The 26,959-nt window shown below is 32.2% G+C and overlaps 4 protein-coding genes across 4 annotated transcripts; 2 read left to right on the top strand and 2 right to left on the bottom strand.

Annotated features, from left to right (window-relative positions):
- Positions 1–115: 115 nt before the first annotated feature.
- Positions 116–3,287, bottom strand: LOC124837630 (uncharacterized). The gene is made up of 5 exons (XM_047313052.2): positions 2,625–3,287; positions 2,038–2,334; positions 1,354–1,527; positions 903–1,121; positions 116–701 (listed from the first exon to the last, which is right to left on the bottom strand). Exons 1-5 carry the CDS (start codon positions 3,027–3,029, stop codon positions 297–299), a joined length of 1,500 nt encoding a protein of 499 aa, XP_047169008.1. The 5' UTR covers positions 3,030–3,287; the 3' UTR covers positions 116–296.
- Positions 3,288–10,348: 7,061 nt separating this feature from the next.
- Positions 10,349–14,687, bottom strand: LOC124837639 (sulfite reductase [ferredoxin], chloroplastic). Its single transcript, XM_047313066.2, has 8 exons — positions 14,373–14,687; positions 13,358–14,137; positions 12,983–13,279; positions 12,272–12,469; positions 11,557–11,691; positions 11,357–11,473; positions 11,114–11,272; positions 10,349–11,005 (listed from the first exon to the last, which is right to left on the bottom strand). Exons 1-8 carry the CDS (start codon positions 14,541–14,543, stop codon positions 10,799–10,801), a joined length of 2,064 nt encoding a protein of 687 aa, XP_047169022.1. The 5' UTR covers positions 14,544–14,687; the 3' UTR covers positions 10,349–10,798.
- A 2,788-nt stretch (positions 14,688–17,475) lies between these two features.
- Positions 17,476–19,817, top strand: LOC124837652 (cyclin-B1-2-like). Its single transcript, XM_047313076.2, has 4 exons — positions 17,476–17,716; positions 17,980–18,080; positions 18,444–18,541; positions 19,538–19,817. Exons 1-4 carry the CDS (start codon positions 17,582–17,584, stop codon positions 19,636–19,638), a joined length of 435 nt encoding a protein of 144 aa, XP_047169032.1. The 5' UTR covers positions 17,476–17,581; the 3' UTR covers positions 19,639–19,817.
- Positions 19,818–22,070: 2,253 nt separating this feature from the next.
- LOC148191572 (protein VASCULATURE COMPLEXITY AND CONNECTIVITY-like) lies at positions 22,071–23,100 on the top strand. The gene is made up of 2 exons (XM_088100299.1): positions 22,071–22,301; positions 22,878–23,100. The coding sequence occupies exons 1-2, from the start codon at positions 22,206–22,208 to the stop codon at positions 23,082–23,084; spliced, it is 303 nt and encodes a 100-aa protein (XP_087956425.1). The 5' UTR covers positions 22,071–22,205; the 3' UTR covers positions 23,085–23,100.
- Positions 23,101–26,959: the final 3,859 nt, after the last annotated feature.

Below are 26,959 nucleotides of genomic sequence, written 5' to 3'. Positions count from 1 at the left end.
TTTATCTTAATAATCAGTTTCTCATTGCAGAACAACTTAAAAATTACTTGAGGAACTTTGTACGAATTTTGTTGTTTTGACAAACAAAATCTCCAGTTACACCACTGATCAGGGATTTTCAGAATGCTTACCTTATTTCTCATAGCATATAGTACATATTACATGAAAGATCTCAAACTACAAATCTTAAAACATGAAAAGCCTGAGTGATTCATTGTGCACTGTTATCTTAGGATGTGCAATTTTATGTCAGAACCAAAAGGCCTAATACATTGAAGTGGAGAGTTAGAGAGTGACTAGTGAATTTTCTCAACATCAGTAGAAATATGACAACGCAAAGGGAAAACTGCTTTGCCATTCTGTCTCATCAACAATGAGGAGTTGCCAATGTCTCTGAGTGGTGATCTTTTTGGAGCTAAGAATCCACCATTACCACCATGAGTTTTTCTTTCTCCACTCCTTTGAACATCACTGTGCTTGCTATTTTCTGTAAAGTTGCTATTTTTCTTTGATGAACAAACCACTATTCGCTTCTCCAGCTCATTCTGTGTGTCCACTGGAATGGGCAAGCATTTGGTCCCCTTCACCACATTCTGTTCCTTCTTCAATCTTTCAAGATCATCACGGACCATGGAGAGTTCTGCTTCGAGTTCCTTCGTTTTACTTTCAGATGAAACAGCTTTTTCTTTCCATTCTTGCACCTGCCACAGAAAACAAACACAGATGCCAAGATTCAGAGACCAAATGCATGAAAATGAAAAACATGGCATGTTTCATTCAGTTAGAGAGATATGGATCATCAGATGAAAAACATGGAAACATTGATCATGTAAAGTTCAAAAATTTATAGGTGTCAAATATGACTAAAGAATTGGATATCAGTGAACTTGTATCTATCTTACAGCATTGTGAAGGGATTGAATATCAAAATCAGATTGCTTGGCTCGATCTTCCCAAAAATCTCGAGAAGCCTGCAATTCCTCCATCTCTTCCCTCACCTGACCAAGCATCTCCTGCATTTGTGACCATTGCTCAGTCTCTGCTCTAACTTGCTCTACAATTCTCCGTACAACAGTTTTGCAGTGCCCTGAGCATGGATTCCCTTCACAAGATAGTTTTTCCTGCATGGTTTTGTCAGTTCAAAGTTTGGTAAGAATCCATTTTCTTGATTCAGAAAACTTTGTTTTATATCAAAAAGGTTGACCACTCAAATCAATTTATGTCAAGATTTTCTTATTGATGCTGCAAGTTTTTCCTTGGATGAAACAGGATGAAGTGCAGTGAATAGTATACACTGATTGTTAACAATAGCCTGTTATGAACTAGTGATCAACAAAGAAATCATGAATATACCCGCTGAGGTACTCTCATGGAAGATGAATCTTGAAGTTCAACTCTCTTGGAAGTTGAAGCAGAACTAGCAAGTGAACAAGTAGCACTGGACAGCAGTGAGTTATATTCTTCCTCCATTCTCTGTAATAATATTCCCTTTGACAATCCCTCCATTTTTCTCCTCAGAATCTCCACCTGTAAATTAAACAAAATCCATTCAGAAGAAAACATCACATGACAAAACAAACTGCCTTAATCAACCTTTGCTGAAATTAGATAAGTTCACTGGAGATTGAAATTTCACTCTAGAAACATAAAAAGAAGCACTGTGATTTCCTTCATCTTGATAATCAAACAGATAAGAACCTGTCTGCACCGATATTAATTGCTTTGCACAGTAATATAACAAAAAGTCCACAATTTTTTCCTCCTCAAAACCAAATTTGAAGTAATTATAATTGCTTGAGTAAAAATTTGATTTTTCAAATTTTCAAGTTTCAAGTACAGTGGCCACTTCAAAATACGAAGCTTCGAAGATCCTCTAAACTCATTTTTAAAATATCCTTCTCGAACACAAATTAGTCATTTCCAAGTTAGTTTTACTAAAATCTGCATAACTGGAGCATAAGAAATCAGAAGGTAAGAGAATAGTCAAAACAAAAAAATGTGTCCAGGGCAAAACATCAAGGTTATCATCATACTTACATTCAGTTTTCCACTTGCAACAATGCTATCATCAATTCCGCTACACCTTTTAATTGACAGGCTTATGTTTTCCATCTCTTGAAACTCCCTCATATATATCTCATCTGAGGATCCTCCAATCTTCTCTAGTCGCCTCTGCAGAACACAGACTTGCTTGTCAAAATTTTTGTTTTTCTTGGCTCCTAAATCCTTCACTTTCGACCTCTTCTGCAATCTCTGAAGTTTCTCAGTCAACTCATGAATCTCCTCATCCAAAACCATATCAACATTCTTTCCTTCACAAATCCTGATTCTTCCCTGCATCATCCCACTTTGCAAGTTAATACAAGTGAAACGACACGACCACCGAAAACCAGCAACCCAATTAGCCCCCCACCGATTCACAATGCATCAAAAGTGACAAAAAAACAGTTTTTGTTCAGAAAAACAAGGAAGAAGACGTTTCTACAAATCAAGTTATAAAAGTTTGGACTTGGACCATCAACCATGAAAATTCGAACATAATTACAGACTTGAAAAAGGAGTTAAATTTAGAAACACGAACGTTGAAATGAATAAAGTGAGAAAAAGGGTAGAGAGAGACTAACAGAAACAAGAGTGTGAAGAGCAGATCTTAGAGTTGTCTCCATCTTAACACGAGTCCTCTGCAACTTCTTAACCGCAATCTCCTTCTCCATCCTCAACAAGTTACATTCAGCCCTTAACATTTCTGCTTGAAACTTCCACTTCTCTTCCTCCAAGGCCCACCCTTCGGGACTCCCCACTCTCTCCCTCCTCCTCTCACCCTCACTGCCACCGTTGTTGTCCAACAGCACTATGGGAGGACGTGCACGTCTTTCTCGATCAATCAGAGTCCCCAACCTGTTGCTATTGTTGCTTTTAACGTCCCTCCGGAAAGAGGGTCTCCGGCGAGGAAAGTGCAGGATCCTCGGGGTTGGAGGAGGCGGAGGGTGGTGGCGCCACTTGGGTCTTCTCGATGCTGCAGTTGCCATGTTTTCAATTTCATGCAAGGGAAACAACAAGTTGAAAGAAAAAGAACAAAGAATATCTGAATGTGAGATAGTCCTATGTATGTATGTAGTAGAAGTAGCAGCAGCAGTATCAGACACACAGAGAGAAAGAGAGAGAAAGAGGTGGTTGGCGTGCAACCTCGTGAAGTGGAAGAACAGATATTTGAAATGGAAAAAGGTTGTGTTGTGTTGTGTGTGTTTGTAAATGACAAGGTTTTACGGTATGCGTTTTTGTGTTGTTTGGGTGGCTTGTGGTTGGAGCTTCTCTCTTCTATTTATTTCCAACGTTGGACACTGTTACTGGTTTACGGGAATTTGAAAAAGGTCACTTTCAAATTACAAACACAACATGCACTGTCATCGCTTTGCTTGCACCAACACAACACAATACGTTAAAACCTTGGCCACTGTTACTTACTACTACTCATCGACTCATTTTACCTTTTTATTCACACTTCGTTTACTACGTTAATCCCACACACAATCCCTAGATTATAGTGAACTACATCGTTAGCTTACCTTTTGTACCTTTTTAAATATATAAGTTTTTAGTATTTTTAGAAAATCAAATAATATATATATATATATATATAATGATACAGTGAGATACTTTTATATTCATTTAACAAGAAAAAAATCATTTTTTTGTAATTTTTTAAGTTAAAAAAAATAAAAAAATAATGTCAAATAAATATAAAAATTTATGTGTTAAAATATAATTTTTATATATATTAGAATTAAAACAAACAAAAAAGATTAACTATTTTGAAGGAAGAAATTTTTTACTTAAGAAATATGACATCACTTCAAATATAAAATATTTAGATTTAATACTTGTAAGTTTTTTTTTTTGCATATCATTTAACTCTTTTATTTTTATCTAAGACATACCTGTCTCGTCTATTTTGACACATCAGTCATTATTTGATTTTAATTACAAGTGGATTTTTTATCACAAAAAAATGTATTTATCTTTGAGGTATAAATTAATTTGATGTTTCTTCTAATATAAAACTTTAAGGAAATATTCATGTTTTATATTTCCTCGAAATATTATATATCTTTATCTTTTCACGTTCATTAATGATGATATTTTTTCGAATTTCAATGTGATAATTTTCATTAAAAGAATAAATGAAATTTTTTTATACCATTTGGCACCCACAATTATAAAAAAGATTATATGATGTAATGTTAATATATTATTAGTGAACAGAAGTTGTTGTGTTATCAACTTAAAAATAATCTAAACGTGTGTTTTAATTAATTATTATAAAATTTAGCAGAATTACTTCAAAGATACGTTATTTTCCTCTTTTTCGTAGAGTTTGGTAATGATCTTCTTCAATATGTAGGAAGATTCTTCGTGTTGTGATTTCACTCTCCGGAGTAAAACATGAGGTCAATTAAAAAAAACAATCATTTGACAATATTTTTTTTACAATATTTTAATATTGTTTACGTGTCATTCTATTATTAGTTTAAAATTATTTCACAATCAATAATAATAATAATTATAAATACCAATATAAACCAATTACAAAATGACACGTAAACAGTGTTAAAATGTTGTTAAAAAAATGTTGTCAAAATATCATTATCTATTAAAAAAATGATTAAGATGCGCACAAGTAGAATTTAATTTGAAAATTTTAAAATGAGTTCATTATTCTAACTGGAAAATTTTGAAGTTGAAAGTTGTTGAAGACTGTAAAGAGGAAATATAGAATGAATATGGTTGATTTTGTAACGTGGAGGGTTGCAAAACAGAGTCTCCACGAATGAAGTTTGAGCTGAGTAAGATTTTTTTCATACTTAATTCCATAAGAGGACAACAAAATAATTATAATTTAGTAGGGAGAACAAAAGATAACCCTTCATAAATACACTAAAGTAAGTCTAGTAGGTTAGGGTTAAGCATACCACTTCTTCGTAATTAATAATTTATTTGACGGTTTGGGTTAGTGTTTTTAATTAGGTTTTATATTATTTTTCAAATTAGAAACCGAAATAAAACTAAAGGTGCTAAAAAGGGTTCAGTTCAGTATTTGATAAAATTCAACTTAGATTTGATACTATGATCGAGGTATGAAATAATTGTAACGAGAACTTGTTTAAGTAAACTCTTTTAACTTATAATTAGTTTGAAAAGTCTTCATCCGTCAATTTGTTTGACAACCCGACATCTGTGATTAAATTGTAAAAGTCAAATCGTTCTTAAGTGGTAGAGTCAGTTTAATCCAATCTGTTTTTGGGAGGTCAACGTTAGGTCGAGTTTAAAGGGGTTGAGTTGATCTATTTTCACACCTTTAGATAAAAATAATTTTTTTTAACTAAGTAAAAATTAAAAACAATAATTTAAAATGTTAATTTGTTTATATTATTTGTTCAAAAACTATTTCAATATGAGTGAGTTAGAACAATATAATCAATTAAGATTAAAACATAATCAATTAGTATGGGTAGTTATAACAATTTTACTTTGAAAATCACATTTTTTTTAAAATTAAGTGAAAATTTTCAATATACAAACATCTCATAATACAATAAAAGTTTTTATAGTGTTACAAACCATTTTTATCCTTCACAAATAGTATAATCAAAGGAAGATAGTTCTTCAATTTATAAATATTTTCTATGGATTTTAATTTTAGTTAAAGAAAATATATCGCTTCATTTCTTCTTAAAAGTAAAAATATCTTATTCAACTAAAATTGAAAAGCACAAAAAATTGTGTAATTGAAAATCAATGATTGATTAAAAAAAATGAGAAGCCAAATTATAATTAAAAGTCAACATAATTACAACCAAAATAACAAAAAAAAATAAAAGTGATACCCAATGAATGATAAAATAGCATCCCCACATAATAAACCAAATAATATATCAAGTTAATCATAATTAAAAAAAAAAACTTACACCCGAAATAAAACTTTTACAGAATTTATGATTAATGATGTTGATTTATTCAAAAGAATATGGTTGAAATTGATTTATTTAAAAGAATGTGCGGTTAATGCTAATTAATTATGTCGTTATGTATTTTTAATTAATGCTAGAATTATCGACGAAGAAAATTATTATTTGTGTAAAAGAAAAATTAATTTAAAATTGAAACATTCTTGAGAAGCTTTGGGTAGATTGAATTACTGAAAACAAAGTGTAGAAAGCAGGTTATTTGGTTTGTCCATTAATATGAGATAAAAATGAAAACAGCATTGAAGATGGTAGAAAAAGAAAAATAATATTTTGATATCCATAATTTTTTTACATTTATTTAATTTATTTTTAAAAATACAAATATTTATTTTTTTATGATCATTTTACATGTTTAAGAAAGTGGTGATTTTTGAAATAGAAAGAGAAAGGGTTTTAAAGAAAGTCACAGAAAACAAGGAGTTTTCTGAAACTGCGTCTCTCTCATTCGTCACTGGTGCGTGCCGTTCAAGCTCAACCACCATTTTTATTCTTTACTGCTCTCTACTTTTCTCTTCAATGCACACAATTTCACACTAGCCGTTATCCATTATTCAATTCTTATTTATTGCTATTATCTGCTCAATTATATACCAATTATGTCTCTTTTTCAGCAACTTAACTATAATTAAATTTTAGTTATTTCTTACACTTTGCTTAATCTTTAAATCTAAACATACATTTTTTTTCTAATAAATATAACTTGTCTCTACTTAGAAATTTGAATGTGACACCCGGACACTGACAAGGAGTGATCGTCGGTGCAAGAGACATGGTGCAGGGGCACTGACAAGGAGCGGCTCCTGACAGGCTTCCATGGAAAGGGCACATGGACGAATCCAACATACACCGGAATGAGAGGGATCTAGAGACTGTATAAGTATGCGACTATACAGTTGAAGGATAACTTAAAAAGATTGATTTGGCTACTCATATCACCTAAATGTATTTGCTTTTCGATAGTCTGACCCATAAGAACTTCATGGTTAAGCCTGCTTGGCCTGGAGCAATTTAAGCCTCGTGGTGATCTGTGGAGACAGTTGATATTCCCTATAAGTTGTCGGGACGTTACATTGAACATATTATATATATATATATATATATATATATATATATATATATATATATATATATATATATATATATATATATATATATATATATATATATATATATATATATATATATATATATATGATCAGACAAATATCATTTTAAATCATTTTAAATCAAAATTATTGATAATCGTTATTTAGAAAGTAATTAACTATAATTGGGTTGTGATTAATTTATGTATTTATAATTTATCGATTAATATATAATTTTTTGTATAAGAGATATATGTGGTAGAAATACAAAATATCTTACTTTGAATAAATATATTTAACGACTATTCTTAATAAATATGAAAATATTTAATTGTAAATATCACTGATATTTTATGACATGTTTATGTTTACATTCAAAATAAAAAATGGAGTTAAAAGGTTAATAAATATTCTACTACAAATGTGATAAAAGAAGTATATTAATAAATAACATCACGAGATAGAAACTTACCGATTAAAGTCTATGGTAAGAATTTAAAACGATTTATTGAATATAAATATTTTGTTTATTGAATATATGAAATATTTTTTAATATTTTGAAAACATTCGATAAGAAGAGAGAGAGAGAGAGAGAGAGAGAGAGAGAGAGAGAGAGAGAGAGAGAGAGAGAGAGAGTGAATAGTTGCTATTAATGGCATCACGCTGTCAGCACAGTTTTATATCTTATTCGTTTGGACATAGTTAATTGGCACCTTCTCCTTTTTGTTTTTTTCTTTTCGTTTTTTTTTAATTTCTTTTTTTGCATGGTTGGGTTGGATCATTTCTATTAGAGAAATAATATATTAATAAATACAAATTTTTTACATTAATTCTTTATTCTTTAATTTTTTAAATAAAAATTATATTTTTTTAATCATCTTATCTATGCAAATATATGTTATTGTATATGTAAAAAGTCCAACATTTTTCAATTTGGAATATATATATGGATACAAACTTAATTTTATGGAGTTAAGTTGGGTTTAAGTTCACTTTTTCACATAGTATCATAGCCAAATCAATATTTTCTACTTAAGTTCAACTATTAAATAATAAATCTTTATATTAATAAAAATTAATTTTTTCTTACTTAATCTACGCTTGAAGTTAAAATCAAAGAGGCATTAGAATAAGTTAACAAGTACAATGTTCACTTAAGTTTAAACTGTGAAGTGAGATGATATTTGAAAAGTTAGATAAAGTTAAATGAATTAGAACCAAAGACATAAAAGAAAATTGTATAAGGTTATCCTTTGTGTGGTGTTTTGTTTTTGTGTCTGTCTCATGCACTATAGGTACTCAGATTCTCTTGGGCTTCTCGTTTCGATTGATTGGTCATCACTCTCAAACAAACAAAAACTCACAAAGTTTGGTGAAATTTGATAATGAAGTGCTAGTAGATGTAAGAAACCATGAAACTTGTATCGAAATCATTTCCTCTCTTTTTGTCTTCACCACTCACGGATCTTACTTCACCCTTCTAAATTTCAGAGCACACCTTGGATCCATGAAGTCACTCATCCACTTTTGCTTGGGTTTTATTTTAGTTAATTATGGATGTCTCTAAACTATGATATGATTTTGTTTTATTTTCTGTATTAAACTTTGATTATAATAAGTATTTATACAGAAACTAAACGTAAATTTCGTCATTTTTATCCAAAAACATTAATTATTTTTTTATATGATAAATGATGAATTATATTGAATATAAAATTTACAAGTTTTTATTTTCAGTTAGGAATTTAAGTGTGACTGCAAGTTTCACATTAGATAAAAATGAGAGAGTAAATTATTACACAAAGGTGTAAAGACTCATTAACCCGTCACCTTAAGGTTTTAGATATCAAGTGATATCAATCTCTTATATAGTTGGACTCATATGTTTTTGTGTTTGTATCGTAAAATCGATAATTCGTCTCGGTGACCGGCTCATACGAGTAGTTACATTTATGCATACAAATTTTTTAATATATTAATTAACTTTGTATTTTGTAATTAACCTTTTGTTTGAACTCACTTAGTAAACTAATAACATTAACTCGTGAGCAATAAATTTCAGGACAATAAAATAAAAGTTCAAAGCATTTGATGGAATAAGTCAAAATTGAATTTAAACTTTATGAAGACAGGAAGCACTGGTTGAAATTGAATTAAGCTGTATAAAACTGGAACATTCGTTTTTTAAATATAGTGGGAGCATTGGAATTTGAAATATCAGCAATTCAAATCGATAGTGCGTTAAAACCAAGTTTATTTATTTCATCATCAGTGCTGTCAACGTTTCTTTAAAAAAATAATTAAAAAATTCAATTCTGTCAAAGCTGTGTAGACATGTTTTTCAATTTTTAATTTTGTGGGTGGAAAACGGAACAAAGAAATTATGGAATAAAAAGCAGAGTCTACGTTTTATTAATCAATTCCTTTCGAAGATTTTCATGATTTTACCGTTGCAAATTGTACTATTATTTATAACTTTGTCTTTATCTGATGCAAGTTGTGAGATGAGAAATTGTTTATAATAAAACTTGAATTTGCAATATGAAAGTTGATTTATTTGTTTATAGCAGCTTTTGAAATTAAAGAATTTTAGCATTACTGCAGATTTGCCTTGTTGCTCTGACATGTTGGTAATGGAAGTATCCCAGACAAGTCAAATGCTTATTTTATGCATTATGCTCATAATCAATGCTAATTAAGAGATTATTCAATGCCACCAAAAGCACTTTCTTGTCCTTTATGTTTTCCTCTCTCTTCATAATCAAACTTCATATACTCTTTCTACAATTCAAAAAATAGCTTTGTATATACGTCTTTGTGATGTCTCCAAAATTCATCTGTTTGAAAGTTATTTCAAGTTAGTTAAAACCTTCTTAATCAAATTTAAAACTAAAAAACTTGTTTAAGCAATCATGTGATGGTGTTTTCCTTAATGATTAAATATTATAAATGTTTGGTTATTTTTAAATCTATAATATAATTATAAGAACATATAGCATTTTTACTCTTTTTCTGCTATAACGAGTTTTTTACTCGATTGATCAACAATTACATCAGTTTCCCTTTACGAAGAAGTACTATCAGATTAACTTCACTTTAATAAGTACAACTTCACAGTAAAGACTACCAAACACGACTTATCTATGTAACTTTTTTAAAACTTGTACCATTTTGGTGCTTTTGCCGCAACTCTCTCATGCTCAAAACCATGTCAGCTTTACACTCTAATCAATAGATTGCCGATAAAAATAACAATAACCAACTGAAGAGATGAACACATACATATACGGTTCCCACACCATGTTCTGTAATTAGTCACTGACAACATGATTGCAATTTACAATCCTGATCAATGAACTTTATTTGAGCAAGAACAAAAAGCCAACAAGACCTTACCTAACAACATTACTGCGGAGAAAAAACCCAGCTGTCTAACAGCCAAAATTTGATACAGAAATGATAGGAAGGCTTATTTTGTGTTCAGAAACTGGAAGAAAATGATGAACCGAAAGATTCTTGCCAAAGCGGTTTCGGATAAAAAATATTAATAACCCAAACATTAGTTTAGTCTATCCCCAGAGTTACCACACAGTAACAACAGAGAGTTGTGTTGAGTTGCCCATCCACCATTTCTGTAAACCACGAAGGAACATCTCTCATACATTTCCTGACTAAGTAAACGGAAATCATTCACCTTTTCCATTTTGGTTAGAAGCAACATAATTACGGATAATTTCCATGGCCAACTGATGAGCACTTTTGTTTTGAAGCTTTGCCAATTCATCCATTGCATCGTACGTCTCCTTGTCGGCAAAAAGCTTGAGATTGTGGCGTGATGGTGCAACCACCGGACCTTCCCATTTCTCAACATGTTCCTTAAGCTTATCAAATCCCTGGAAACAGAAAACGGAGTAACTTAGACCAAACTTACCTATCACTTTAAAGATTAAAGCAAGAGTTAGTACAGATCACATGTAAAAAGATATACCGTCAAAACTCACCATTCTGTTTGTGAAGTCACCAAATGATTCTTTAGATTGACGTCTTTGCTTCCAATAATAAAGTAAAGGTTCCAAAACTTTTTCGAGGTCGTGAAGCTTCACCTTGTCCATGAAACTTCGAGCTAATGATGTTTGTTTCTTGTTCCCTCCAAGCCAAATCTGCATGAGAAAAGAAAAGTGAGCATGTTACTCTGCTGAACTTTTCTACCAATTGTAATTGGGTTGAACTGCTGATCAGCAAACCTGGTAACTATTTGGGCCATCACCAACTAGCCCAAGTTCAGCCATGTATGGTCTAGCGCAGCCATTAGGGCATCCAGTTATCCTTACAACTACAGACTCACTATACCTCAGACCAACCTGAATTGCAGACAGCAAAGAGTTTAAGTATATATTAGTGATTTCCATCAAATCAATAATGCCATATATATCTGAAGCGATACCTTATCAAAAACAGCCCGAATACGCTTAAGAATGTCAGGTATCCCACGTTCAGCTTCAGTAATTGCAAGTGGACATAATGGGAAAGCAGGGCATGCCATTGCTGTTATGTTGAGGGGATCTACAAATCTAGGTTGCTGTTCACAAGCAAAAACAGGTCATTATAGTCTTATTAATGAAGATTTTAAAATACTGAAAATATAAATTCAGAAACAAAGAAAGAGATGAGACTAAAAAAGAGTAAGCAATGAGAAGGAAAATAGAAGAGCAGAATAACATTGAGCATGATGCCAAGCAAGTGTACTATGGAAGAAATTAACCAAAATACGATAAGGGAAATTTCAATCACCAGTTCATCATACATGTCAAGCATCAATCAGAAGGGCATTGAAAAAGGAAAATAAATACTAACAACTTTCCCTAGTGAGTGTTGGAACTTTAGTACACGAAAAAAAAAATCCATCACAAGGGCGACTGCTAATCAGATCTACAAACTCCTAAAAGTTACCATTGTTATCTGTAATAATGATATGCACGTTTCCCAATGAAACACAAGGAAAATGCCAAGAAATTATGATTTATAAATGAAACTCAAAATTTAAGGCTTTTGAGCAATGTCAAGTGTCAAGTGAGCAGGGACAAATCAATTAAATACTTTATTAACAAACACTGTTTAATACAGAAAACAATGTAAAGATTAAACTGTAAGCATCTCACCAGCAGACCAGCCTGAGCAAGAGTTGTTGTAATTGGACGCTTCCATGAAGAACGAACATCAGTCAAGATGATGTTCTGATTTGGAGTGATTCTCACATTCAAATTATACTTCTCAATAACCTCCCTCAATGTCTTTTTCATCTTTCCACCAATTCGACCATTATCAACATGAAGCCCATAAAATAATTTGCCATCACCCTGGATGATGAAATCCAACAAATGAGCCCATACATAAAACATAAGGAAATGGAACTTTATTTTAGCAGAAGACAATAACACCAAAGAATGAGCCAACAACAGAATGCTTAACAACATACAAAGGATATCTCAGTCACAAAGCAAGAACAGACACACACACACACACACATATCTATAAGTAAAATCTACAAGGCACCAAAATTATGAAAATTTAAACTAATCTTCATTTACCTAATGTGACATATATTTTTTTAGGTTTCTATGTTTGCTTATCAAACTTTTTCAGGCATATCAGAACTGAAACAAGTACACACATCAAAGGCAATAAAGCAAGTATAAGATCCATCTCAGCTGTTAAATCAACAAATAGACATCAAACATGTGAATCCTATCATCCAACTTTCATCATTGCAAATTTATATCACTATGAATGGCATGCATCGATGAAAAATACTATGGACACACAAGCAAACATAGAGACATTGCTTTTATTCGATCATCTAGAGAACCAACCTGTTCATGCCAGCCAAGATAACTTTTAAATTCCCATTCTGGCAATACACGGAAAGGTTCAAATTTCTTGCCATAATACTGCTCAACCACGCTTCTAAACTTTTCAATTCCCCAAGAGCTGATCAGATATTTCATTCTACTATACCTGCGGTCATCTCGTCTCCCATTTTCTCGTTGTGTGACAACAATTGCCTTCACTGCATACAAAATATCCTCCTTTGGTACATAACCTAACGGTTCGGCCAAGCGAGGAAAAGTGGTTTCTACCCTATGAGTTCTTCCCATTCCTCCACCTACCTGCAAGAAAAATTCAAAGATCCCAGTCAGAAAAATGGTAGAAAAAAATCCCTCAACGGTTATCCACATCCATCTTACATATATGTTGTACCCTTGAGGCTCCCCTGCTTCATCGGTGACAACAACAACACCAATGTCATTTGTGAGAATGTCCACCGAGTTATCAGTTGGTACTGTAACAGCAATTTTGAATTTCCTTGGCAAGAACTGAGTACCGTAGATGGGCTCCGGTGAATCTGGGAAATTTGTCCCATGAGAATTGTCATTCCGTGCCTGAACTACTTCAGGCGGTTCTGATGACAAAATCTTTTCTCCGTCTACCCAAATATCATAGTAGAAACCAGACTGGGGAGACAGGAGCGCAGCAATGTTTTCCGCAGTCTCCTGAGCCAAAAGATAATCCTTTCTCACGAGGGGCGCAGCAGGAGCAAGCACATTCCTGTTTAGGTCACCACACGCACCAAGAGTCGAACCCATATTTCTAATAATGGTACCCATCACTGTTTTAAGATCCTTCTTAAGAACACCGTGGAGCTGAAAAGTTTGTCTGGTGGTGAGCCGAAGCGTCCCAATCCCAAACTGGTCAGCAAGATCGTCCATGGTCAAGTAAAGTTGGTTTGAAACCTTCCCACAAGGGTTCTTAGTACGTATCATGAAAGAGTAGCTCCGAGAACCACGCTCTTCTCTATTGTACTGTTGATAGCTTCCATGAAACTTGATCAACTGAGTGGCAGCCTCACCTATATTAGGGGCATCCGTCAACATGTCCTCATTCAGAGGATATCTTATGAAATTGCTTTGTTCTTTGAATATTTCAACTTTGCTGCGCTTTACAGTGGTAGTTTCAGGCTGCACGGGCTACAAAGAAACCACAACCACAACAAATAACGAGATTAGAATTCCACATTACTCCAGAGTAATCCACCTTATTCTTTTGAAAACGACCACGCACGTTATAAAACAACATTAAACAAATCGAACACAGAAGCTTAAATTGAGAATTGAAAATATTAATAATAACTAAAAGGACAAAAGAAAGAGTAAATGGAAAATGAATTGAAGTGAAGAAATGGACAGAGAAGAGAGAAAAAACCGTAGAAACGGCACGTGTGATGACGAGAGAACGCGTGGATGAAGGAAGCGGGAGAGCATTGCGCGGGAGAGAAGAGGCGGCGGCAGGCCTCAAGCCATGGAAGTTTGGGATCTGAAGCTTGGCGTCCTTCAGCGCCGCCGATGTGGTAGCTGCACCGAACGACGTCGTCATGAGGTGGAGAAGGAGGAAGCTAGAAAACAGGAAAATTGGAAGATAAGGACGACGAAGAAGATTGAGATGATGAAGAATAAGGGTTTTGTGCAGTGTTGAGTGAAAACAAAGCAGTGCGATTGGGTGGTAGTGGCAGTGGTGTAACTGGTGAGAAAGAGAAAGTGGGTTTTGTTTCTCTGGTCACGTGCCTACCACGAGAACGCTTTCAAAGATTCCTATATTCGCTCAGGGGAGGTGTGTGCCACGCGCATGCATACTTTTTTTTTAGTTTTTGTTACAACACTGTGAGTGTAAAGCACTCGCCGGCATACACTGCATGAAGCGCGTGGAAAGTAAATATCCTTCTCTAAAAATAAGCAGTGTGGGACAAACACGCAGACCGAAAAGGTGAGTGTTTTTATGTGACCAGCAAGAGCCAGGAATGAACCTGGACGGAATCTATATCAATGGAACTTTATTCACGATGATCAAGGAAAACAAAAGAGAATTAGGTTGCCCTAATCAAATTCAAATCCAAATCCAATTTGTGTTATTAATTATTAATTATTAGTAACTAATATAAGTCTTAATTGGTGTCTCTACACTGATATACTCCTATGTGCATTCATTGTCATCCATGCTAATAAGAAAGAAAGACAAATTTCAGACTATTTATTATTCATGGATTAAGAAAATGTAAACTAGACATAGTTAGAAAAATTAAGGGTTAAATATGTTTTTAGTCCCTAAATTATTGACCGTTTCTAGTTTTTGTCCCTCTTTCAAAATAAGGTACAATTTGGTCTTCATTCTTTTCAAAATTTTGGTTTTAGTCCTTGAAAACTAACACCGTTAAAAATGTGGTAGTTTTCGAGGTTAGTTTTCGATGACTAAAACCAAAGTTTTGAGGACTAAAACTAGAATTTCAAAAAAAATGAAGACCGAATTGTATAAGGACGAAAACCAAAAACGACGGACTAAAAACATATTTAACCCAAAAATTAATTATAAAAGACAAGTTAGTTGTTTGTTTCCAAGTTTTATTTTGCCTCTATTTATTTTTATGAAAATTGTGATAAGTATAATTATGTGTTATGATATTTTAATTGGATTACCATGTTAAAACACATTAATCACTTGTTGTTACATGAAAAATATTATTAAAAAGGAAAATAATAATAATAGTGTATGAGGGTTGAAACCAAGCTTGAATACACAAAATATAAAGCAAAATTATTTTAAAAGAACATAAAAGAATTATTTAAAAAAATAAGAGTAACTTTAGACTGTATAATATCGTAATATTTATAATAAAATTTATTTTTTAATTTAAAAAACATTTTTTTCACACACTAATTTCACTCTTTAAAAATATAAAAGCACTTAAATTCTATTTTTTTAACCTATTTCAAAACATTTCCTTTATATTTTTAAGAGACTCTAGAACAAAATGAAAAATAACAACAAAAAATACAACTAACATAACGATATAAAATCGCTTTCCAACTAAATATGTGTAAAGTTAATTTATCAAGAAATAAACATCTTAAATCTTACTTAATTTATCAAGAAATAAACATCTTAATTTATCAAGAAATAAACTAAAAATTCTCCCATTTATAGACATCTTAAATCTTACTTAATCTTTATATTCAACGTCGGAGTTAATAAAGAAATAAAAAATAATAATGTAAACATGATCTTCCCTCTTATGTTTGTTAAAACCAATACTGCAACTAGAAAACAATTTTGTTATTTAGTTAATAAAATTTCAATATATTAAATTTATGCTATAAACTTTATTACATTAAGATTACAAGTATTCGATAAAATCACAAACTATTTGCGCAAAAGAAATTTAGACTTTGTAAAAGTGTTGACAAATACAACAACATTTACTAAAGTGAGAGGCTTTAATATATTTTCCACCTTAAAATAGGTATCTTCACTTTTACGATTTTCATATATAATATACATTATTTAGTAATTAACAAGAGTTTCATAAAAAAAACACCAGGAAAGCAAACGCAGTAAAAAAAGGGGGTACAAATAACATTTTCCTTTCATGGGTTGCTGTTGAATATACTGAGTCAATTCAAGCCCAAAGTTTAAAACCCGAACACACGAGAAAAAAACTAGTCTGCAAGAGAAATGTAGGAAATAGGTACAAATATATAATAAAATTACTGAAATTAAATTACTAATGGATAAAGCAAAATTCCAAGACGAAAAATCGTGCTTCAATTCACGATTTTATAGGCCATATATGTAAAATATATATTTTGAGATCAAATTATACATAGATGTAAAATATAGTGTAAACTACAAATCGCAAGAATATACATACAATTTAATTGGGTTAAATTTATTTATTTTTTATCTAATTATCTAGCCTGACTTAATAGCCTGACTTAAAAATTATTTGTTACGGAAAACATTCTAAATAAACAAGTTAAATAATTTTTAAAATTTAAGATAACTATATAATACATACGTAAATTGTGAGAATCTAAAAATTGGTTATGAGTTGTTTTTAAAATATGACATTAATATTTTGATAAAAAAAAGTTTAAAGCTATGAATTAATTTTCAATTAACTCAAATTGATTTTATAAAAAAATATTTATTTATTTATTTATTTAAATAATTAAATAATTAATAAAATAGTTTATATTTATAAAAATAAAATCAGTGATATTTTACATAAAAAATCTGTAATTTTAGTATTACACTAAAATGTATAAAGGTTTATTTTTTTAATTTTCTATTTTAATTATTTTATCGCATGTTGATAAAATATGCCAGATATAAAAAAATTAAAATAAAAAATTAAAATTGGAAAAACAAAAATATAGAATGAGAATAACAATTTTAGCCTCAATTTTATTTTTTCAAATTACGAAAATTATAAATTTATAAGTCTAACTTGCTAAATACTCCAGTTTTTGGCAACTGAGAAATCCCTTTGTATAAAAGCCGTTCCTTTGCTCAGTGGCTTCTTCATTCTTTTCTTGGTGAAGAAAAAAGAACACGAAGAACGAAGATCGAAGAAGACGAACATGGAAGACGCATCTGCATCAAAGTACATCCCACACCAGATCGGAGGGCTCCAAAACGACTCGTTTCGATTCGGACTCGATGGAGTCAAAAGCGACATTGTTGGTTCTCACCCTCTCCAATCGTCTCTCCAATCCGTAATTTCTCTCAACCCTATTTATCTCTCTTCACTGCAATTTCTCCTTTTAATCCTTTTCCGTTTTCATCAACTTCACTATAGAACCGCTTCTTCCAATTCCACGTGCTGCCTATTTCCCCTTTTTAATTAGGGTTTCATTTCGAAACAAAAAATGCTTAGCTGAAAACTTTCATCGATTCTAGCATATTCACGTGTTTGGTTTTTCGCTTCTCTATTAAGTGTTCGTTTTTGTGTGTGTGTATGTGTGTTTGTGATTATCAGACAAGGAGGATGGAAGAAGCGATGAAGAGGCAATGTAAAGTTAATTTGTATGGAACTGCTTTTCCACTGAAGGAGGAGCTTGACAGGCAAATATTGTCTAGGTACCTGCATTTGGATTCGATTTATCTATTGCATATTTTGGTTTAGTTTCTTAGTGTGTTTCAAAATTTAAAGCGTCAGCGATAATTTTACATGAGTTCCTGTTTGTGTCATTGGTTGCTGGTTAAGGAGTTGTATTGTACACTAAAATTTTTGTGTCTCTATGAATACGAAAGGAGCTAAGAACATGTGAATGAGATTTTGATTAGTGATTAATTAATATCACCTTACCATTTTGATAGTTCGTAGGGATGGTTAGGTAGGCAGAAGCTTGACTCGTTATAGATCTTGTATTTGGGATAAAAAATGTTTTTATTAATGGAAAAATGCATTTGAATTTGATGGAGTGCCAATGTTCCTTGTAGGTTCCAGCGGCCTCCTGGACCAATTCCATCTTCAATGCTGGGCTTGGAGACTGTTACAGGAAGCATTGATCACTTCGGTTTTGAGGATTGTCTAAATGGTAATAAGCTCTGTCTTTGTTTTTCGTGTTTATTAGCCTGCTTTGAAACATTTGATTTCAGATTAAGTTGTGTTTCCTGTATGATATATTGAAATTATGGTTCATTAGCACAAAATCTTGTAATTGTTATTTCTAAGAGTTGTGGTTGTTGTGCTTCATTTTCTGAATTAAAATGAAATATTATAATTGTGCTTTATCAGTGCTTGACATGAACTCCACAACAGGGTTTTGGATCTTTTCTTTTTTATATAAGAATCGGAAGAACTTACGCTCCAAACCTTGAAACAATATTCTCAACTGTTTTGGAACTGTTATGTTTGTAGGAATAACTGAATGATAATTTTTGTTGGGTGTTATATGCAATTAAATACCATTTTGTTTTGAGATGATTGTAACAAAGCTTTTGTTATGATAAGGAGGGATACATGCATGCAGTTATATTCCTTTTGTTTTGAGATGTTTATAAGGTAGACTTGCATGGTTTGAGGATATAAAGAGAAATCTATATTAAAATCTTCGAAGTGGATTCATATATCTTGAGAATCTTCGACTTATTTAGACTTAGATCAGTTTTGAACCCTCAATCAGGGATCAAGGATGTCAAATATATTTAAATACTCAATGGTGTTGAAATATGCAATGGTGGGAAAAAATGTTTTACATGATTTTTATATAGCACATGAATGAAATAGATATATATCTTAGTTTATGAACGAAACACAATTTTTTCAAAATAGAAAAACATATTTGACTCGTTTAAGATTTGACGAGCATTGTAATTTAAATGCTATAGTTGAAGATAAATGCATGGGATGTATGAACTAGGCTTAATATTTTGAGCGACGTTATTTCTAATGATTTGAGGCTATGATCGTGAATTTGGTATCCATGATAATTAAGTAATGCAATCTTAACTATTGCTGTTTTTTTATTCATTGGGATACGACGTATTATTGCTTTACTTCTGTCTCTCAATGACATTGACGTTATTTGCAGACCCCCGTGACTCGGAGACTTTCAGGCCATCCGACATGCATCATGGGATGGAAGTTCGCCTTGGTCTATCTAAGGGACCAGTGTACCCAAGTATTATATAATTAAATTTGAGTTTTATGGTAAAATCTTCTTGTTATTCATTAAAGATGGAAGTGTCCAAGGAACCTACATATGCAATCATGGACTTATGTTTTCCTTTCGGTTGGATGCTACAAATGTTATGGTCTATATATTAAACACAGCATGTCTTCAGAGTAAATGCAGGCGTTTGAGTTGAGCATCCTTGTCTCGGATTATAATTTGATTCCCTTTCACCCGTTTTCATTACTCCATGCGAAGGGAGTCAATTTAGAATGCATGGAATTAAGAGAAAAAGGCTTGTCAATAATGCATATAATGATAGGAAAATGGGATTAGAAATTTCGAAATACGTTAAAAAAATATTCGAAATATATTAAAATAAATATTATATTTCGATCGAATTGTATTATTCTTTTAAAATATTTCGATTTATAGAAAAATATTATATTTTGAGTTGTGTAATTCGAAGTGTATTATTTCTTTAATATATTTACACTATATTATCTATATTTATATTTTCAAATATCTACATATGTATAATTCGAAAATATGATTTTGTAGGAAAAAAATAATGTTAAATATGTTTTTGATTTTTCAATATCAAGTGAAAATTGATTTTTTTTAACTTTTAAACTAATTTAGTTCTTTAATTTTAAAATGGTATGAATTTAGTTTTTTTTAACTAAACTTGTTAAATTTATTTAATGTTTTAATAAGATTTGAGTTGTATATTTTATTTGAGATATATATATATATATATATATATATATATATATATATATATATATATATATATATATATATTTAATGTTAAATGAAAAAAGTGTTTAAAATTTTAAATAAATTTATTAAAATTTGATTAAGAAATTAAATTTACTCAATTTTAAATATAAAAGATTAAATTAGTTTAAAATTTTTTAAAAATTGATTAATTTTAATTTTTACAAAAATTACATTTAATTCAATGTAAGGGCTAGGAGGAAAGGAAGTTCACATAGTCCAATGCATAGTAAGAAACAATGTGCATAAAAGCTTGTAGTAAGTTAACTCCGGCTAATTTTTTTGAACTAAAAAACATGTTTAAAAATAATATAGTTCAAAATAACGATTATTTTTAAAAGTTCTACACATGAAAACAAATTTTATTTTTCTCCCAATTTTTAATATCTATAAACATAATTTAATTTCAATTATTAATATTATGAAAAATCTACTTCTACAAAAAATGAAAATATTTATAAACGCAAGTAATAATTGCAAAAAGGAGATATAATATTAAATAAAATTATAATGTTAGGTTAATATCATAATGAAAATGTACAGTTAATCACAATCTAGCATATATTTCATGTTTAAATAGCAGTATTTCATATTTAGCTTATTAAATATTTATTTGTATTAATTTGTGTATATATTATGTCATGGTAAAATATATCTTAATATATTCAGTGCATCGTACTTAAATAAATTTATCAAGTTCATAATATGGAAGTTGCAAAAGTTTTTTCTTATGGTGTGAACAATGAACAAATAAAATTCCGTCAAAAGTTTGTATTAAAATTTTAAAACAATCTCGAATCATATTAATTAAAATATAATATCTTTAAGGTCAATAATCATATTTAAATTAAATTCCAAAGTAAATAATACAAGTGATAATTAATTTTAGTAGCATTGTTTCATCGGACTTGATGATGAAATATTGACATCATGTATGATGAAATATTGAAAGTAATGATATTTATAATTAGAATTTTGTTCTAATATTTCCAATAATATAATCTCACCGTTTAACAGTTAATGTCAATATTAATTTAAATATACTTCATCATCCACTATAATCTTTAAGGACACAAATGACATATCAACTTGAAAATTTGTATTTTTTGTAAACAAAAAATATTAAAATTTATTTTACAAATGAAGATCAAAATGGAAATATCATTATAAATAAGCAACTGAGAAGATGACAAAAGTTATTTAAAAGTTCTCAGTTCAGTTAGCGTTGATTTTTAGTCAAATTCGAAACTTCACGTTAACAATTGACTTAAAAAAATTATTTAGAATATAAAATATACATAAATATTTAAATGTTGGGATTTTTTAACCTTTTTTCAGTTTCTTTGGTTTTAATTTTTCATGAACAACCATAGTATCAACAAATTTTTTTAGCATTGCTACTTCGTAACTAAACATAACTTTTGTTTTAACTAATTAAAATCTATTAAAAATAGTTACCCAATTTAGTTAATTTTTCTAAAAGTTAATAGGATTTCCCCTAAATTTTCTCTAGAAAAATCGAAACTAATTATCTCACCCTTTCTGTTGAATTACTTTCATCTAATATTCTACAAATCTTAAAATTTCAATAAATAATAAATATAAAATTATTTTGGAAAATCTTATTTTAATTTGAGGATATTTAATTTTGAGTTTCGTGATCTTCTGAACTTGTCGCCTGGTGCACGCTTCTTGTCCTCTTCCATTCATCGCTGCTTACCAACTTTTCGTTTTCTCTTAATTAACATCACTCTCTGAAAGAGACACTTTCACTATCTCTGTCAACCAAATTCCATTCGCAGAGAGAATGGAGAGAAAGGCTTTGATAGTGTGCTGCGTCGTTGGCTTCCTCGGACTGTTGGCGGCTGCAACTAGCTTCGCTGCTGAAGCGACAAGGATTAAGGTTTGTGTCTTTTGTTAATGTTTTCTCGAATACCCATCAACGAAAGGATCAATCTTTTGCGTTATTTTTAGTTCAATGTCTGTTGGGTCTAATGCTTGTGCTTGCCACTGTTAAGGGCATGCTTTGATGGGTTATCATGAGTCTTCTCAAAATCTTCGATTTTCGCTTGTTTAAGCGTTTATGATTGGCTGTTTTTAAATTGTACTTTTTGTTTTCCTTGGTTCCATTTTCGTCTTGAAGATTTTGCTTTTCCCCTTTACTTGTTGTGTATGGTGATTAGTCCGTTATCCTTTTCTTTCTACGAATTTTGGGACGGATAGGGTCTGTAGAAAGGACATGAATTTAGATACATGCAAGGGGTTTTTTCTTTGAATCCTTGGAGGGGAGAGAAAGGAAAGGGAACGATGATGTCGTTCATGTAAACTCTTATGTTGACAGGTTTTGAGTAGATAATACACCAGTTCAGTATTCAAGGAACGTGCATTCCTTTTTTTTTTTTCCTTGTAAGTTTTGCTGTGTTTATGTTCACTATAAGCAAAAGTTGATATAATGAGTATTGTTGTGTAACTTATGCAGGCTTCTCAAGTTCATTTTGTTTCTACCAATCAGTGCACGTATCCTCGAAGTCCTGCCATGGGTCTTGGTTTAATTGCGGCTCTGGCTCTTATGCAATCTCAAATAATGATAAATGTTGCAACTGGGTGTGTTTGTTGCAGAAGAAGTTCCCAAATCCCAGATTCCAACTGGAAGGTGGCACTGGCCTGCTTTGTTTTGTCCTGGTAATTTTCATTCTGTACTTTTTGTTTGTCATATCATGTTAGGAATTTAAGGTGTGTTTGAAGTTTCACATTCGATAAAAATGAATAATACGGGCAATATATAGGTAAGGGATTTATAAACCTATTGTCTTAAACTTTTGGGTTGAAGATAGTGTCTTGATCTCTTATATAGACTTGCTTACTTCTCATTGGTGCCAAACCTGTTGTGTTTCTCCCCTAAAAAAACCTAACATGTCATACATACTCCTATTTGATTCTTCTGGTATTACTAATTGGATAGTTACTATTAAGTCTTAAGCACAGGAGGAGAGTCCAGCCTAACAGACTAGTCCATTAGGTGGGAGAACCTTAAGTTTAAGTATCTCATCAAGTAGCTTATTCTACTCAATTTTAACCTCCTTTAAGACTGACATCCATGACAACTTCACCTTATCAACACTGATTTGGTGGTAGCCCCTTTTCTCCTTGAGATGGTTTCAGTCATCTACTTCATCGTACTTAGTATGAGACTCCTAATATTGTCACCTCCTCTAAGCCCGAAGCCCACGGCGACTGTCTTCTGTTGTCACTGACCTGGTGGTTCCTCTTTTCTCCTTGAGATGACTTCACTCATTTATAGTATTTGGTTTGCACCTCAATTCAACCAAGAGGTAGTCCTTTCTGTGACCCAATTCTCAATAAAAAACACTAATTGTTAGGACTCAAACACAGGATGAGAATCCAATCCAAAAAACCAGTCCATTAGGTGGGAGAACCTCTATGCTTAAGAAGTACCATAGCAAGTAGTTCATCTTTAATGTGGTGGAGCTTAAAAACTGTTGTTAGTAGTTGATTTTCTGGTGCTTTCATTCTTCTAAAGAGAATCCGGTTTTAAACAAAGCAGACATGATTCTTCAGCAGTAAAGATGGATTTGGATAATTTATTTTTAGGGTAGTATATTTAAGGTAAACCGTGGAGTATATGAAATTATTATTTTATTTTTTAAAGGAATCTTCTCCGTTTCTTATGCATGATGGCTTATATTCCTTCATGCTTAGACGCTTGTGATTTTATTTACAATGTACACACGTAGGGAACTGATAGCAAAGATTCTTGAATGAGAAGCAATTTTGAACTATCACTATTACACTAGTGAGTTTTGAGGTACATAATCATGATTATTCTTTTGATATATATGCATATACTTTTGGTTCTAGAAACATAGTAGTATTTGTATGATTAGTCTCGATTCTTTTCTTTCTTTTAAACTGTGTGCATTTGTCTGATTTTATTTAGTAAATGTCAAGTTCATGAACATAGATACCATTCTCTACCATAGATTTCTTTTGTTTATTCTTGAGTTTATAATCTGTTGCTCTGGTTTGTATAACTGATCATTGAAAAGGAACAAAAACGAAGCAAGTTCTGTTGTACGAGTACATTGGTTTTGTGTGTGGAACAAAATTAACATGTGTCTGATGCAGAGGTTTATTCCAGAACAGTATGCTAAATGATTTTGTGAGAAATAGAGAAGATTGAGAGAAAATATCCCTTGTGTCTTTTGCATATACATAGGGTAGTTTATTTATAATGTAAGATATGGGCCAATGCCCTTAATACAGAATGACTGAGTCCAATTAACAGAAACACACATCTTAACATCTAACACTCCCCCTCAAGCTGGAGCATATAAATCATATGTTCCAAGCTTGTTACAAAGATAATCAATTCTAGGTCCTCGTAAGGACTTAGTGAATATGTCTGTCAACTGGTTGCTTGAGTTAACAAACTCAGTCTTGATATCTCTGGATATGATTTTTTCTCGAATAAAATGACAATCAACTTCAATGTGCTTGGTTCTCTCATGGAAGACAGGGTTAGAGCTAATATGGAGAGCAGCTTGATTATCACATATAAGTGTCATGTGAGTGACATCTCCAAATTTCAATTCACTAAGTAATTGTTTAAGCCACACAAGCTCGCAAGTAGCTGATGCCATATCTCTATATTCTGCTTCTGCGCTGGACCTTGCCACAACACTTTGCTTCTTACTTTTCCAAGATATCAGGTTGCCATCAATAGATACACAATATCCAGAAGTAGACCTTCTATCAGAAGGGGAACCAATCCAATCAGCATCTGAATAGCAAACGATTTTTGTATCATTGTTAGGACCATATAGCAAACCTTTTTCAGGTGATCCTTTAATATACTTCAGTATGCTAACAACTGCATCCCAATGGTCTTCACATGGGGAGTTTAGGAATTGACTCACCACGCTAACTGCGAAGGAAATGTCAGGACGTGTAACAGTAAGATAGTTTAATTTACCAACTAATTTTCTGTACCGTTCAGGATCTGAGAAAGGCTCCCCCTGATTTGGTAGGAGTTTGATGTTAGGATCCATAGGTGTCTCAACAGATTTAGAGTTCATTAACCCTGTTTCGTCCAAGATGTCTAACGCATACTTCCTCTGAGATATGACAATACCGGTGTTGGATTGTGCTACTTCAATACCCAAAAAGTACCGGAGTTTGCCAAGATCTTTGGTTTGAAAATGATGACAAAGGTGTTATTTCATCTGAGAGATGCCAAGATAGTCGCTTCCTGTGAGAACAATATCATCGACATACACTATTAAGTAGATACATCCAACACTTGAGTGGCGATAGAACACTGAATGATCCGCTTCACTGCGAGACATACCAAATTGTTGAACAACACAGCTGAATTTACCAAACCAGGCCCGGGGAGACTGTTTTAGGTCATATAAGGATTTGCGAAGATGACATACCAATCCAGATGACTCCCCCTGAGCAACAAAGCCAGGCGGTTGCTCCATATAAATTTCTTCATGCAAATCATCATTAATTAAGGAAAACATTTTTGACATCAAGTTGGTGAAGAGGCCATTGGCGAAGAGCGGCCATGGCAATGAATAGGCGAACAAAGGTCATTTTTGCCACTGGAGAAAAAGTATCACCATAATCCAAACCAAAAATCTGTGTGTAGCCTTTGGCAACCAGTCAAGCTTTCAGACGATCAATAGTGCCATCAGGGCCAACCTTAATAGCATGCACCCACCTGCAACCAACAACATACTTTCCAGATGGTAATTGGACAAGCTCCCAAGTTCCACTTTTCTGTAAAGCACTTAATTCATCCAGCATAGCTTGACGCTAGCCAGGATGAGTTAAGGCATCACCCACAGACTTGGGAATTGACACAGAAGAAATGGAGGAGAGACATGTATAAAAAAATGGAGATAATTTGTGGTAACTAAGAACAGTATAATGGGGGGAAGGGTTACGGGTAGAGCGTATACCTTTACGGAGGGCAATAGGCAGATTAGACTCATTTGCTGGAGCCGGAGGAGACACAGAATTAGCCATTGCTACAGGTCAAGGAGGACGCCCATGAAGCGCATAACATCGATCAATTTTGTGGCCTAACTTGCCACAGTGGTCACATTTTGGACGTCCTTTACTTGGCTTGTGAGACCGACTTCGATCATCACGTTGGATAGCCATATTGAGGAATCATCAATATGAGGAGATGTCTCAGTGACTGGTTTGTTCGGTATACGCAAAAGAGCAGAACAAGTAGAAGTAAAGTTGGGTATGACAGGAGAACCCAAAATCTGATCACGGACATGAGAGACATCATCAGAGAGTTCGTATAATGCCAACAACATGAAGAACTTTGATCGTTGTTCCAGTTCTTCAGCAGGAGGTAATATATCATTAAAATCATGAAGAAGGGCATGAATTTTACCCAAATATTCTGCCATGGGACCATGATTGCGCGGACCAATAACAGTTAATAGGTCCTGACAAACACCATAAAGGCGTTGAGTGTCATTTGTGTATAACAACTTCGCTTGTGCCCATACTTTTGAA

Source organism: Vigna umbellata, chromosome 10, assembly GCF_029865625.1.
Source record: "Vigna umbellata cultivar VRB3 chromosome 10, Vumbellata_1.0, whole genome shotgun sequence".
In the NCBI taxonomy this organism is placed as follows: Eukaryota; Viridiplantae; Streptophyta; class Magnoliopsida; order Fabales; family Fabaceae; genus Vigna; species Vigna umbellata.
Note: the sequence above shows the minus strand (reverse complement) of the source record. Positions and strands in the feature narration are given on the sequence as shown.

Excerpts from the sequence above, each read along its gene's own strand:
- LOC124837652 (XM_047313076.2), top strand. The coding sequence starts at position 17,582 with ATGGAAGACGCATCTGCATCAAAGTACATCCCACACCAGATCGGAGGG. Across the intron at positions 17,717-17,979 it reads TCCAATCGTCTCTCCAATCC|ACAAGGAGGATGGAAGAAGC; the intron begins GTAATTTCTCTC and ends TGTGATTATCAG. Across the intron at positions 18,542-19,537 it reads TTTTGAGGATTGTCTAAATG|ACCCCCGTGACTCGGAGACT; the intron begins GTAATAAGCTCT and ends CGTTATTTGCAG.
- LOC124837630 (XM_047313052.2), bottom strand. The coding sequence starts at position 3,029 with ATGGCAACTGCAGCATCGAGAAGACCCAAGTGGCGCCACCACCCTCCG. Across the intron at positions 2,335-2,624 it reads CTCTTCACACTCTTGTTTCT|GGAAGAATCAGGATTTGTGA; the intron begins GTTAGTCTCTCT and ends GGGATGATGCAG. Across the intron at positions 1,528-2,037 it reads TTGCAAGTGGAAAACTGAAT|GTGGAGATTCTGAGGAGAAA; the intron begins GTAAGTATGATG and ends TTTAATTTACAG.
- LOC124837639 (XM_047313066.2), bottom strand. The coding sequence starts at position 14,543 with ATGACGACGTCGTTCGGTGCAGCTACCACATCGGCGGCGCTGAAGGAC. Across the intron at positions 13,280-13,357 it reads CTCAAGGGTACAACATATAT|GTAGGTGGAGGAATGGGAAG; the intron begins GTAAGATGGATG and ends TTTTTCTTGCAG. Across the intron at positions 11,273-11,356 it reads ATGGCCCAAATAGTTACCAG|ATTTGGCTTGGAGGGAACAA; the intron begins GTTTGCTGATCA and ends TTTCTCATGCAG.
- LOC148191572 (XM_088100299.1), top strand. The coding sequence starts at position 22,206 with ATGGAGAGAAAGGCTTTGATAGTGTGCTGCGTCGTTGGCTTCCTCGGA. Across the intron at positions 22,302-22,877 it reads CTGAAGCGACAAGGATTAAG|GCTTCTCAAGTTCATTTTGT; the intron begins GTTTGTGTCTTT and ends TAACTTATGCAG.